The 15,000-nt window shown below is 36.0% G+C and overlaps 1 protein-coding gene across 1 annotated transcript; it reads left to right on the top strand.

Annotated features, from left to right (window-relative positions):
- Positions 1-650: 650 nt before the first annotated feature.
- LOC131980466 (solute carrier family 22 member 13-like) lies at positions 651-12,893 on the top strand. The gene is made up of 10 exons (XM_059344713.1): positions 651-1,025; positions 2,183-2,286; positions 3,176-3,330; positions 4,580-4,748; positions 5,784-5,904; positions 6,834-6,928; positions 8,676-8,890; positions 8,985-9,093; positions 10,068-10,274; positions 12,769-12,893. Exons 1-10 carry the CDS (start codon positions 651-653, stop codon positions 12,824-12,826), a joined length of 1,608 nt encoding a protein of 535 aa, XP_059200696.1. The 3' UTR covers positions 12,827-12,893.
- Positions 12,894-15,000: the final 2,107 nt, after the last annotated feature.

Raw genomic sequence — 15,000 nt, 5'->3', positions numbered from 1 at the left:
ACATAACAATATTTCATAAAGCCCCGCCCCTTATGCTTTATCCACGCCCCCTTTCATCAAATGACCACGTTGCATCCTATAACCAACCCCTCCTAGAAATTTCACCTTATTGCCTTCAAACTTGGTCAGTACCATCACAAGGCCTTTGGGAACAACACTTATCAAGAGCTTTACTCACTGTCACACTATGTGGGCGTGACATGGCGGCAAAATATGGCATCCCGCCATACAACACGAGACTGTATAACTTGACCATACATTGTCCAATCTGTCCCAAATTTCTCACACCTGATGAGGGGCCAGCCCTCAACACACCCACGTGTCAATATTGACACACAGTCATAGCGCCCCCCGCTGGCTACAGGAAGTAACATGTTTTACAGAGACATGCCATTTGGTACGCATAGGGACTGAGCCCACAGCGCCGCCCCCAGACGGCTCCACTCTGCTCGGACCTGTTCAGTCCTGTTCAGTCCTAGTTTTTTTTTTTTTTTTTTTTTTTTCAGTTACAGGACAACCATTTGGCCCAGAAACGCTTCCTCACCAGACGTTTAGTTACTGACTAAAATGTGATGGTTAAACATTTATTTCAACCTTTGCTTTGATAAGAAAGTCTGGCTGTGTTCATTCCACACAAATGCTCTGTGAAAATGGTGGATTTTGGAGAGATTCTGAAAACTATCGGTGACTTCGGAGTCTTCCAGAAAGTCGTCCTTTTAGCGTTAACCCTCCCGAATATCTTGCTGCCCATCTTCTTCAGCAGTTTTATTTTTATCCAGTCTGATCCAGAGCGACACTGTAACACAGACTGGATCCTTCAGGCTGACTCTAACCTGACCACAGATGAGCAGCTGAACCTGACTCTGCCCCGGGAGGAGGATGGGACCTTCAGCAGGTGTCAGATGTTTGTTCCTGTGGACTGGGACATTGGAGACATCAGGGAGTACGGACTCAATGAGACCACAGGGTGCCACAATGGATGGGTCTATGGCAACAGCCTGTATGAGGCCACCATAGTCACTGATGTAAGTCACACTGTAAAAAAACAAACTGTTGTTTTTAGGGTAAAAAACCAGCAGCTATGGTTGCTGGAACTTCACAGTAAAAAATACAGTGAGTGGGTTTTCTACTGTAAATTTAAATGTAAATATCTGTAGTTTAGACTGAATATTCCCGTTATTTTTAGGGTAATTTTGTCATTTTGACTTCATGGTATTTCTCCATTAATTTTACATGAAAATGTTTTCTTTTTACAGCAAAACTGTGTGTTTACTACAGTTATGCTTGTCTTTGATTTAACGGTAATTAAAAGACTACACTGTAAAAAAACTAAAACCCTATTGTTTTTACGGTAAAAAACCAGCAGCTGTGTTTGCCAGAACTTTACCGTAATAAATACGTTGCGACCTTTTGTAATATTACGTTAAAATTATATTAGCACTGTTTACCATAAAAAATAGTTTTTCCATCAAAAGAAACGCTGTTCTGCCATATAATTGACAAGAAAATACTTTATAAATGCTGAATGAATGAAAGATTTTACCATTAAATACAACAGTATATTTCTGTTAGAGATATGGTGTTTAGTACATTTAACAGTGAGAAAAAGTATTTTTACAAAAAATAAATGCAAAAATGATGGCTTGTATATATATTACAGTATATTTTTGCTACCATTAATGTATTTAAAAAAATAAAAAACTGTAAAAAAAATACCATTTTGGCTGGTATATACAGTTACGGTGTTTCATTATAACTGAAACTGAAATAACTCATTTATCATTTTACGGTCTTTTAGTGTCATGGTTTAACAGTTTTTCACCATAAAATCTACAGACATTTTTTTACAATGATCGTTATCAATGTAGGAGGTTACGAGGCTTAAAATTGTTTTGTTGTTTCTGTCAAAATCACTTTATTCTACAAGTCTCATTTAAAACGTTGCCAAAAAATTTAAACATTTGGAATAACTACACTGTAAAGAATTGACTGTAGTTTATACAGTAACTTATTGGCAGCAATTAACAAGTAACTTACTGTTATTATTATTTACAGTAGAAATACTGTATTTTTATTTACCATTCTGTTTTTTCATACTGTAATTTTATGTAATTGCATTTTTTACAGTGCAAGTATAATCTTTAATTTGTGCTTTCAGCTGCGTTTGACTGTTGTTTTGCAGTTTGATCTCGTGTGTGAGCGCTCAAAGTTGGCTGAAGTTGTGCAGACCGTCTTCATGGGCGGGTTACTCGTTGGTTCATTTCTCTTTGGACCGACGGCTGAATCGTAAGTGACTTAAAAAAAAAAAATTCAGGCTTGTGTGAAGTGTTGCAGTGGTACTCACCTCATGGCAAGAACTCCAAATCTGCCATATGGTTCCCAGTGGCCAAACAATTAACAATGAAAAAGTTGATTCACAATGGGATTTGTTTTACTCTGAGTACATATAAAACATCAACACTGCAAAAAAGGTGTGTCTAAAAACCAGATGAAAACACTAAATCTGAGGGAAATGATCTTGCTGCATTAACAAGATTTCTTAAATTAAGATTATTAAATCTAGAAATAAACATGTTGAACACTTAAAATAAGAAATTAACTCTTAAAACAAGATAAATTAAAGCTGCAAGCAGTGATGAACTGGCCCGAACAGAGTGACCTGATGATTATTAGTTTCTTACCAAGATAAAAAAAAACAACTTTAGGTTTAGAAGTCCATCCATCCATTCATTTTCCTCCGCTTATCCGGGGCCGGGTCGCGGGGGCAGCAGGCTAAGCAGGGCCTCCCACCAGTTGGAACCTCAGATTTAGAAGTTTGAAATGATAATTTATCTTGTTTTAAGAGTTAATTTCTTATTCTTCAGCATGCTTATTTCTAGATTCAACAATCTTAATTCAGGAAATCTTGTCAAGGTAAATTATCTGTCCATGCAGCAAGATCATTTCCCTTAGATTTACTGTTTTTATCTGGTTTTTAGACACACCTTTTTTTGCAGTGAAAATATAGTTTGTTTATCAAACAAGCTATATTACTTGTAAAATTGCCCTGGTCTCCTTTCATTTTGCAAAAGCGGCCCCCCGGGCCAAGCAAGTTGAGTATCCCTGGTGTAATAGAAAAGCTTTTGGATGAACTTCAAACCTTTAATTTGACGGTCACCCTCTCTCTAAACTTCAGGTACGGCCGCAGGAGAACCACCCAGTTACCGATTGTCATCATGCTGATAACCGCCATAGTTTCTGGTTTGTCTCCAAACGTCTACGTTTACATAGTGGCACAGTTCCTTATTGCAGTTGCACTCGGAGGATACCGAATCAACTCCACTGTATTAGGTACAGTAGACTTCTTTTTATAGTTTACAATCAATGTTTGGTTGATATATGACCACAAGCATGGCATTTAACCCATAAGAACCCAGACCCAGCAATCTTTAACCCTTAATAGGACACTCATTGAAATACTTGCAAATTCTAAATTTCAACCCTAGAGAATATTGGAGGATATTACATACAACCAGAATGTGTAAAAAAACATACGGACACAGGGGAGGGGGGAATATTTTGAGAAAAAAGTTTATGAGATTTCCGAGATCTATGAGAAAAAAGGGGCAGATTTATGAGATTTAAAGTGGTGAATCTGCGAGAAAAAAGTTGCTTTTCTCCCACTTTTTTCTCGTAAATCTGCAACTTTTCTTTTTGCAGATTTGTCACTTTAAATCTCTTAAATCTGCAACTTTTTTGCTTGTAGATTTGCCACTTTAATCTAGTAAATTTGCAACTTTTTTCTCGAAATATTACCTGAAGTTACCAAATATAGTTCTTCGCCCGATAAAGGGTTAAAGAACATTATGGAGGATATACCGCAGACCATTTATTATGTTTGGAAAAAAAAAAATACTACCCCTAAATGTCAAAGATCTGTGATGTGACATATAAGATACATTGGGCGTTTATGGTATTTATGTTTATGATATTTCTTAATTTAAAAATTTAAAAAACTAGCCACATTTTCTGCTTATAGAAACATAAATTTGCCTTTTTCTCTGCATCTTCACAACATAGTATATCAAAACTGTGACATTAATAGTGCTGTTAAACAATAAATTATTTTTCAGATTTCTTCTTTTTTAAGTAACAAAATAAGAATGAATCAATAATAAATAAAAACAAATAACCATTTGCCTTTTTGTTTGCATATCCATAACATCAAAATTGTGACTTTAATTTGTTCAGGAAATATGGTCAGAACAAGTTAAATGTAATAAAGGACACTCTATTAAGGAATTAGAATTGTTAAATGAGTTTAAACTTAGCCTCGTAACAAAAAAATAAGCTTTTTGAAATGATCTACTTTTTCACATTTCTGTTTCCAGTCACACACATATTTTGAAGAAGTCTTGCTTAGGGATTTAATGAGTTAATGTGAAGCATAAAGCTGAATATGGGAGAATCTAGAAGATTTAAAGTGTTTGTTACACCGGTGTCACCATGGGTTCTTATGGGTTAAAAATTAATAATTAAATTATAATTAATAATTAAATGTAGCTCTGCAGTGATTTTGGTGTTATAATTGTGATTGTAGCTACAGAGTGGATTGGGATCAGCAGAAGGTCCTTCGCCTCCTGTATGGGCCAGATGTTTGCAGCTGTGGGACAGTGTGTCATGGCCGGTCTGGTCTACGTTATCCGTGACTGGAGGAAAGCTCAGTATGTGATCGCAGGAGGTCAGGCCTTAGTAGTGTTGTACTCATGGTATGTGTTATTTGATTTAATTATTTTTACTCAGTACTGGACATGAGCACATCTTAGATCAGTGGTTCTCAACCTTTTTTCAGTGATGTTCCTCTGTGAAATATTTTTTCAGCCAAGTACCCCTTAACCCATTGAAGCCTGGAAAGCGGATACGTAGTTTTGTAGTATTTGTATAAGCTCTCAAATACTTGTTGAATTTCATTTCTATCTGCTACAGAGGCTGAAAAATCTATTATTTAGTAGAAGAGTTGACACTTTCCAGAAAAACTTCAGGTTTTAGGGGCTTATTTTAAAATCGCCCAGAGGTTTTACAGGCATTTTTAGGCGTCAATGGGTTAACCAGGGCAAAACATTTTAGGTTGAAAAAAAAAAGACTTAAAAACAGAGCGCTGTACCATCAGTGTCTGATTTATTAAACTTTGGAACTGATAAACACATAAAAAATTCAAACATTTGAAAAAAAACCCATTTCAAACATTTTAAATGTTAATAATCCATGACTAAATTTATTGCAAATATTTGTCATCACTAAAATGTAGTGATTCAAACTAATGTAGTAAAAGCAGTGAGCATAGAACCATTTAAAACTATAACTACTATAGCTACGCTTCAACCTCGACTCCATCTTTGAGTTTTCAGGTGATTGACAGGTGATGCCAGGTTGGGTCGAACCATCCTGGTATGGGGGAGACTTTTAGGTTTTTAGGAGAATGAAATTGAACAGTCTACTGAATATAATATTAATTTTATGAAGTTATACTTATACTTTCCTAAAATATTTATATAATAATTATTTTTAAAGGATTTTTGCCTGGATGCTACTTTTTAAATATATATTTTAAAATCTCACGTACCCCCATTTAGAAGAAGAAGAAGATTACTTTATTACTTAATTTGAGAACCACTACCTTAGAGTACTATGATACCTGTTGTGAGACTGCTTTCCAATTAACCTTCTAGGTAGATCAGTTTTCTACTCTGATAAATGAATAACAGTTTGTGAGTGAATATTTGGACTGTGATGAATCTTTTCAGGTGGATTCCTGAATCTGCCAGGTGGTTGCTTGGACAGGGAAGAACTGAGGAAGCAAATAAATTGATACACAAAGTTGCAGCAATCAATAAAAAGAAAATCCCAGATAATATGTTAGACGAGGTAAGTCATATTCAGATTTTATGACATTTGATTAAATGAGACTTCTGGGTTTGCAAGGTCTGTATTTTTTGGTAGGTAGCCATAGTCTGCCTAGAAACCTTATGCTGTATATCGTTGCCAAGGGGTCCCTAAATTTGATATCACAATATTTTTTTGCCTTGTGTCAATATTCAATATGACTCGATATTTGTCGTATTAAAGTTTATAACTGTATATAACTCAACCAGATGAAATTGATTCACATTATAAACCAGAAAGTTAATTTAACAATATAAACATCACAAAGAAATAAATAACTTCCCTGCAGGTATTTAAAAATATAATAATTTCAAAATAAACGAAGCCACTGTATCAAGAAGGGGCAGAGGCCTTATTTTTGCTGTAAAAACCTAAATTTGGTGGATTCTCGCATATTCCAATACCACTATTCAATTTTAATCATTGCATCTGTAAATGATGAATTATAGTAAAGGAGAATAAGGGTTCTTCTTTTTTTATTCAAGGCATCATTTTTGACAATCTTCTTGTAAATTATGTTGTGGACTCTGCTAACACATCCATGTGCTCTTATTTTGAAAGCTACATGTGTTTGCTTTTATTTTGAAGGTGGGTCTAACACGTTCTTACCGTAATGCTTAGTAAATACATGGTAGACCAGTTGGGGCTGACTTTCGGCAGTGTGCTTTGTTCTCTTCTAGTAACTTTAGCTGGTTTAGCAGTTTTCCGCCGTAAAATCTACAGACATTTTTTGCAGTGTGGTGTCAATGAATTCTGGTAACTACTGTTGCAACATTTTTTCTATTCACCCTTTTTTTCTGAATTAAGGAGATTTCTGCCTAATTCATGGAATAGTTAATATTAACTGTAAGATTCCTGCCAGCAGCTATAATTGTCCTCCCTATTATAATAATAATGCATTTGCCCTTCAGGTAACTGAAAAACAAGAAGTCCAACGTGGAAGAATCAAAGACATTTTTACCTCGACAGTCCTGATGAAATATTTGTTCATTATATCCATTGCTTGGTAAGTAAAGCACATTTGGGGATTTAGTTTTAATTTGATTAAACCCTTTGATGCACAACATGGACCTAAAGTCACTTGACTGAGTTTTTATTTTCTATATCTTTGCAATAAATTAATTTCATCATTCAGTATTCCAGGTTTTCCTATATCAACTTGTTTTTGATCATCATGCATCCTAATTTTTTGTTTTCATTTCTTACTTTTTGAATAAAACCCTTTTTGTATCATTACGCTTCTAATGCACAACATGGGTCAAACATTTCATTATGGGGTATTGTGTGTATAATTTTAAGGAAAAATGAATTTAATGAATTTTGGAATAAGGTTGTAACATAACAAAATGGGAAAAAAGTGAAGCGCTGTGAAAACCTTCCAGATCCACTGTATGTGTGACAAAATGATACATAAACATATTAAATATATTAAATATATGAGTGTTTGGCCTCTCTTACTGCTAAAGTAACTATTTAAAACAAATTACTATTATTATAGTATTAGGTCATTTAATTTTAAATCAAATTTGGATGAATGAGTCATTTTTGACCCATGTGTGTAAAATTGATGTAATAATACAAAAACTCTTTTTCTTCATAAAGTATGAAAGGAAAAATGGATATAACAGGGCCGGCTCTAGGCATAGGCGACATAGGCGACCGCCTAGAGCGACATCTGCTGAAGGGGCGCCGCCAGTCACCCTCGAGGGAGAAAAAAAAAAAACAATAATAATTTTCAATGCCCATTGTTGCCCTCCCTTCATGTTTTGTCTTGAAAATAATAAATATTAACAAAATAAAGAAACAGATAAACAATAACATTTTGTCACTTGTGGTGCTGAGTCATGTGACATGTGGTCATTGCCTTGCCCCCCTTTAGACGGTCAGACCGCTTTCAGGTCAGGTCACGTCAAGTGACAGACACGTTATGTTTTGATACATCTTATATAACAAATAAATAAAGAAACACATAAACAATGACATTTTGTCACTTGTGGTGCTGAGTCACGTGACATGTGGTCATTGCCTTGCCCCCCTTTAGACGGTCAGACCGCTGTCACAGAGGTCAGGTCAGGTCAAGTGACAGACACGTTATGTTTTGATAAATCTTGCAAGATGAAACGGCCGTCAAAGCTCTCCGGTGCTCAGTATCGAAAGAGAAGAAAAAAGGAGGAGAAGAAGTCCCAATCTTTTTTTAAATGTCGTTTTGTGTGAAGACGTTTCATTTGTATTAGCTTGCTAGCTAGGTTGAAATAAAGCAAAGCTAGCTTAACACAGTTAAGCACATTTTTAGCGGGGTTTGCACTTTCATTGTCTCTCTTGTCTCTAACTTTGTTAGCGTCTCCAGCTGTGCTTCTTTCCAAATGAATAATTATATAGACAGACAGTTGAATTATATAGCCTGGTTGGCACCATGGGCAAACAAAAACGGGAGTTCCCCCCTCCGTGAAACAGCAAGCGGAGCTGCAACATAAATGGATCTCGCCGAGGGCACCAAATGGGCTAGAGCCGGCCCTGGGATATAACGATCGGTTGTAATAAAAAAAGATATTCAAAGAATACTTGGACTATTCAATCATAAAATAAATTGATTTAAAAAGATGGAGCAAAGAAACACACAGCAGCATTAAATAACATGGGAAATGAATGCGGGTCATTTTTGACCCATGTTGTGCATTAGAAGGTGTTTATATGTTGAGCACTAAAAGGTTAATAAAACTTTTCTATCATGTTTGTGTTCTTGTGATTTGCAGGTTTTCATTGAATCTCGGCTACTTCTGCCTGATTCTGAGTGTGGGGAAGCTCCGTCTGGACATCTTCCTGGTCCAGTTCCTGTTCGGTATCACCGAGGCCCCGGCCCATCTGGTCTGTATCTGGGTCCTGGAGCTGATCGGGAGGAAGAGGTCTCTGATAATGACCCTGGTGGCCGGCAGCTCTGTGTGCCTCGTAGCCCTGGCGTTCCCTCAAGGTCTACTTCCTGATGTTCACATTCACTTCACGATAATAATAAGTCCATATGACTATCTGTGGTTTAATACGCTGTGTTTCTATTTACATTCCAGACAGCGCTGTTGTTATCACGGCCCTTTTTACCATCGGGAAGTTCTTCTTTAACTGGGGCGGCTCAGTGTGTATGGTTTACATCCAGGAGCTGTTTCCCACTTCTATCAGGTACGCAAAGTACAAGAACACTGTAAAAAATGTTTGCAGATTTTATGGTGAAAAACTGTAAAAGACCGTAAAACATTGGTCTCAAACTCGAGGCCCGTGGGCCAATTGTGGCCCTCGTGACGATATTTTGTGGCCCCCACCTTGATATGAAAGTTTAATGTGACTTTTATATGAATGGTACTTTACTGTGTTGTGTTTGGAAGGTCCCTTTAATTACTTTTTTTTGGTAATTTTGTGTCTTTTTTTGGTGATTTTGTGTCTTTTTTGGTTCATTTAGTGTCTTTTTAAAATAATTTTGTATTTTTTCAGTCATTTTGTGTCTTTTTTCTTATAATTTTGTGTCTTTTTTTGTTTATTCAGTTTCAGTAACAATGAAACACTGTAAATGTATATTTCAGCCAAAACAGTATTTTTTACAGTTTGAAAAAAAAATACATTACTCCGCTGTAAAATACACTGGCACCATGTTTGCAACAAAATACACTGTAATATATATACAAGCAACACTGTAATTTTTGCATTTATCTTTTGTAAAAAAATACTTTTTCTCACTGTTAAATGAACTAAACACCATATCTTTAACAAAAATATACTGTAATATTTAATGGTAAAATCTGTAATTTATGCACCATTTATAAAGTATTTTCTTGTCAGTTATATGGCCAAACAGTGCTAATATCCTTTTACCATAATATCAAAAAAAGTTCTACCGTATTTATTACGGTAAAGTTCTGGCAACCACAGCTGCCGTAAAAACAACAGGGTTTTTAAAACATTTTTCTACAGTGTAGTCTTTAAATTACCGTTAAATCAAAGAATAGCATAAAAACTTTTACTGTCATAAACTGTAGGAAACACATAGTTTTGCTGGGGGTTTTTTACCGTAAAAACAACAGATTTTTTTTTTTTCAGTGTATACAAAATATGTAATTGTTCTGAATGGATATATTTGAAAGGGAACTCCGTTCTTTTAGGCAAACAGCTGTTGGTATTGGCTCCATCGGCCAAAGAGCAGCCGGCCTGCTGTGTCCGTGGCTCAACCTGCTGTCCGTGTACCACTGGTCCGTACCCGTAGCCGTCTTCAGCAGCCTGAACATGATTAGTGGAGTTCTGGCCCTCCTGCTGCCTGAGACCACCAGACTAGAGCTTCCTGATTCAACTAATAATGCTGAGGGCAACAGGTAAGCAAGCTGCATGTTTAGTGAGGAATTGTGGTAATAGGGCTGTTTCCACTAGCAGGCAATACCCGGATTGAGGCAGGTCTCACTCGCCGAAACGCCCCTAATTTGAATATGAGCCGTCCTGAGTGGGCTTTTGTCGAGACTTTTTTCGTCCCTGTAGAAGAGCAGGGTCTTTATTCTCCCCTGAAAAAAGCCTGGTTACTGACTGGATAGATCGCTTAGCAGGATGTGACGTAGTACTCAACGCCACAACAAAACGCGCCATTTGTAAAAGCCGGAGAAGCAGTGTTGTCAACTTAGCAACTTTGTTGCTATAATTAGCAACTTTTCGGCTCTTCTTAACGAGCTGCGGGAGCCGGCGGCTCGTTAAGAAGAGTAAGAACGAGTCGAAGCGGCACAGTCCTCCTGCAGCAGTCTCTCCCAGCTGCAGTCACAGAGCCGGAGGGGATATTAACCCCTTAGCGTCCAGTCTGCAAATTGCTAACAGGCTAACAGTTAGCTCTGCAGCAGTACAGTGTGTATGTGCTAACAGGCTAACAGTTAGCTCTGTAGCAGTACAGTGTGAATGTGCTAACAGGCTAACAGTTAGCTCTGTAGCAGTACAGTGTGTATGTGCTAACAGGCTAACAGTTAGCTCTGTAGCAGTACAGTGTGTATGTGCTAACAGGCTAACAGTTAGCTCTGTAGCAGTACAGTGTGTATGTGCTAACAGGCTAACAGTTAGCTCTGTAGCAGTACAGTGTGTATGTGCTAACAGGCTAACAGTTAGCTCTGTAGCAGTACAGTGTGTATGTGCTAACAGGCTAACAGTTAGCTCTGTAGCAGTACAGTGTGTATGTACTAACAGGCTAACAGTTAGCTCTGTAGCAGTACAGTGTGTATGTGCTAACAGGCTAACAGTTAGCTCTGTAGCAGTACAGTGTGTATGTGCTAACAGGCTAACAGTTAGCTCTGTAGCAGTACAGTGTGTATGTGCTGCTGCTGCAGGAGGTGTTCACTTAGCGATCTCTGTTTGTTTACAACAAGCACCAGACACTCTGTGCACAGTTAGTGATGCCGGTTAATTCACCATCACTACATTGTAAAAAAATTCTGTTGCTTTTACAGAAAAAATCTGTCAGCTGTGGTTACTTCTGGTTAATTCTGCAAAAAATACAGTACAAATGTAAACAATTTTACAGAACAACTTGTACATTTTACTGGTATTCAATGTACAATAAATAATAACTGAATGTTAATTTACTGGTATTCAACGCACAATAAGCAAAATCTGCATGTAAATGTTGCATAAATAATTAGTATAAAAGCAGCATCATCCTGTTAAATTAGCAGTAAAGGACGGTATAATCTACAACTTTAAAATGTTTTTTTTTTTTTTTAAATTACTACAGTTTTAGGATGTAAAATTTACAAGTTGTTCTGTAAAGATTTTGACATATGTACTTTATTTTTTACGGAAATATTCTGGTAACCACAGCTGCCAGTTTTTTTCTGTAAAAACAACGGGACATTTTTACAGTGTATGCTTATGATCAGCGGAGAAGCTGTGCATAATTAGCCATGCTGCTTTGTTTATGACCAGCTGCTGACTTTGTGCACAGTTAGCGACGGCGGCCACAGTTGAGTCTCCCGTGTTTAATCCGTCGTGACGATTGAAAACCAAACGTCACCTCCAGAGTCTCTGAATCCCTCTGGGGACCTTTTTGTAATGGAGACACTCAGAGTGAGAGGACTTTTGAGAGGGCGTGGGCTGAGAGTTTCCCAGCGGCCACTCTTTACCCTAAAGGAAACACGGCTAATATTGGCTTCTAATGGTGGTCTGTTTCAGGCGAAACATCCACACTAAGTCAAGGGTATCCGCAGGGTCTTAAAACATCTAAAACCCAATAATTTGAATTTAAGGCCTTAAAATGTCTTAAATTATCTTAAAACTCTCATAAAATGTCTTAAATACGATTTTGAAAAGCTCTTAAAAATGTATTAATGTTACTTTTATTTGAAACAAATGCATAAACTTCAGTCTCGCTTTTAAAAGTTTCGATTTTTGAGTTCTGAAGAAATATTATTCCGCAATAGAGAGGCTTCTGAATCCGTGTATCATTCGTTCTTTCCATTTTCAATTGGCAATCAAAAATCAAATAATGAAGAAATTACTGTTTATTTTGTTATTTATTATAACACAAAAAACAAACAAAAAATGCTTGTTTTTTCATATTTCAATATCAGATCAAAAATACGAAATGGAAAAACAGGCACCAGGACTGAATTTGATTTTAATATTTAAGTGGTCCGGCTTACGTGACCCGAAAGTTTTGTTTTTTTTGCAGTGTCATAGTTTTGCTCTCAGTCCGTTCTGTTTGGTTGCATAAGACACAACAGTAAGCCCATAATGTGCACATAGTGTTAGTGATTAAGAGAAATCTGGACAAAAAGTCAAACCGTTAAAGAGTAAAGTTCAGAATTATATAATCTTAACATTGTCTTTTCATTCTAGGAAAATGCCCACCAGTGACTCCAACATGGTCGACAGCAGAAAATCCACCAGACTCTAGTCACAATATAGTGTTTTTTAATGATATTTTTTTGTTGTTTGTAATATGAGCTATATGTATATTCTGCCCTACAAAGTCTAACTGCAGTAGCTACATTTTTGTTCAAAATTGAGATATAACTAAAATTGAACTCCTTGATGTCTGTTTGATCTTGTGACAAAGTTTTAGATGTCAGTTCTGCTTTATTTTAGAGAAATAATGATATAAAAACCACAAAATACAACTCAAAACCAAGCAGTTATTGCACTTACCACGGTCTGCTTTGGATATATATACTAATTTAAACATAAAAATTATAGGAATTATACCTTTATTTGAAAGGGAAACTATTATCTAGACTCATGGGTCTCAAACTCGAAGCCTTTTTCTGATAATTTTTGTGTCTTTTTTAGTAATTTTGTGTCTTTTTTTGGTAATTTTGTGTCTTTTTTTAGTAATTTTGTGTCTTTTTTTGGTCATTTTGTGTCTTTTTTTGTAATTTAGTGTCTTTTTTTAAGTAATTTAGTGTTTTTTCAGTCATTTTGTGTCTTTTTTGTAATTTTGTGTCTTCTTTTGGTCATTTCATGTTTTTTCTGTCAGTTTGTGTCTTTTTGTTGGTCATTTTGATACTGCCTCCAGCGGCCCCCAGGTAATTTGAGTTTGAGACCCCTGCTTTAGATGGTGATGAAGTAAAAAATAGTGAGATAAAATGATATTAAGACTGAAATATAACATTTCTTTGTAATATTAAGTCTAAAATTCGCACATCTTTGAATAGAGTTGTTTAACACTTATGAATACACTTTTAACAAATTCAATTTAAAAATGTTTATTCACTAAAAACAAAATATAAAAGCTGAAAGAAGACAACATTATAGTTACTCCACTCTATTTATCATTACTATTAGAACCTTTTACAGCAAAACCAGAGTGCAGTAACTACATTTTTGGGGTCAAAAGTCAAATAAATCATCATGATTTTTGAGCATAAAAATGACATCATCAATACATGTAGAAATAAATGTAATATCACTTATCTACATATAACCAATTTGGCTGGCTGGTTAAAACACGTTAAAAAACTTTAAAGCATTTTTTCTCAGTTTTACCTTTTGCTAGTTACTGCAGTTAGACTTTGTAGGGCAGAATATGTTGAGTAGGATATTTTTATGTAAATGGTCTTTTGCTTTCAATGTTGCTGAGTCACCCACTGTGTTTGCTTGTATCCCCAGTCTGACTTCAATTTATGTTTTTACTGCTGTCTTTACAACTCTGTGGAACAAAATAAAGCACTGATAGACAACGACTTCTGACATGGTTTTTTAAAACTGCAGTCAGGTTTGCCAGTACATGAAACTACAATCAGTAACTATGTGTCTTGTTGAGCTACAGTCACAGACAATTACAGTTTAATGTCTGTTTTAAGACAAATGGCTGAGCCGGATGCAGTGAGGAACAGCATGTGCTGCAGCAAAAGCAACAATAATGTCAGTCGATTAGAGAGAAATAAGCTTACATGCATGAATTGATGAGTGCACTGCAGTTTATTTGTTTCTTACCGAGATAAAAAAAACCTTTAGATTTAGAAGTGTTACATAATTTATCTTCTTTTAAGAGTTAATTTCTTATTTTAAATGTACAACATGCTTATTTCTAGATTTAATAATCTTAATTTAAGAAATCTTGTCAAGGTAAATTATCTGTCAATGCAGCAAGATCATTTCCCTCAGATTTACTGTTTTATCTGGTTTTTAACACACCTTTTTTTCAACCTGGTCTCACAGAAATCCGTGAAATAGCCACGGAATCACTCAAATTTCCGTGAAACTGACACGGATTTCGCTACAATGCAAGTTAATGACAGTCATATCCCGTGGCTATTGGTTTGTTCCAAGTCACGTGACTTTCAAGGTCCAGGCGGTCAGAACAAAAAACATGGCGGACAGTTCTCTCATTTTTAGTGAAAAATTAATGTTTTGACTTAGTTTCTGCATAAAAATGGATTTTGATCACATTTCTAGTGAGAAATATATGTTTTATTTTCTAAATCTTCACTCAGTGAATGTACATAATCACTTTGTGGTGAAGATCTCGCCAGAAAAATATGACTGTCATTAACTTGCATTGTAGCGAAATCCGTGTCAGTTTCACGGAAATTTGAGCGATTCCGTGGCTATTCCACGGATTTTGAGTTA

Source organism: Centropristis striata, chromosome 11 (assembly GCF_030273125.1).
Source record: "Centropristis striata isolate RG_2023a ecotype Rhode Island chromosome 11, C.striata_1.0, whole genome shotgun sequence".
NCBI lineage: Eukaryota > Metazoa > Chordata > Actinopteri > Perciformes > Serranidae > Centropristis > Centropristis striata.
This window is presented reverse-complemented; position numbering and strand designations above follow the sequence as displayed.

What these genes read in the sequence shown, in the direction of transcription:
- LOC131980466 (XM_059344713.1), top strand. Translation starts at nt 651, where the DNA reads ATGGTGGATTTTGGAGAGATTCTGAAAACTATCGGTGACTTCGGAGTC. An exon ending in AATCAACTCCACTGTATTAG is followed by an intron (nt 3,331 to 4,579) that starts GTACAGTAGACT and finishes TTGTGATTGTAG; the next exon opens with CTACAGAGTGGATTGGGATC. An exon ending in CAGATAATATGTTAGACGAG is followed by an intron (nt 5,905 to 6,833) that starts GTAAGTCATATT and finishes TTTGCCCTTCAG; the next exon opens with GTAACTGAAAAACAAGAAGT.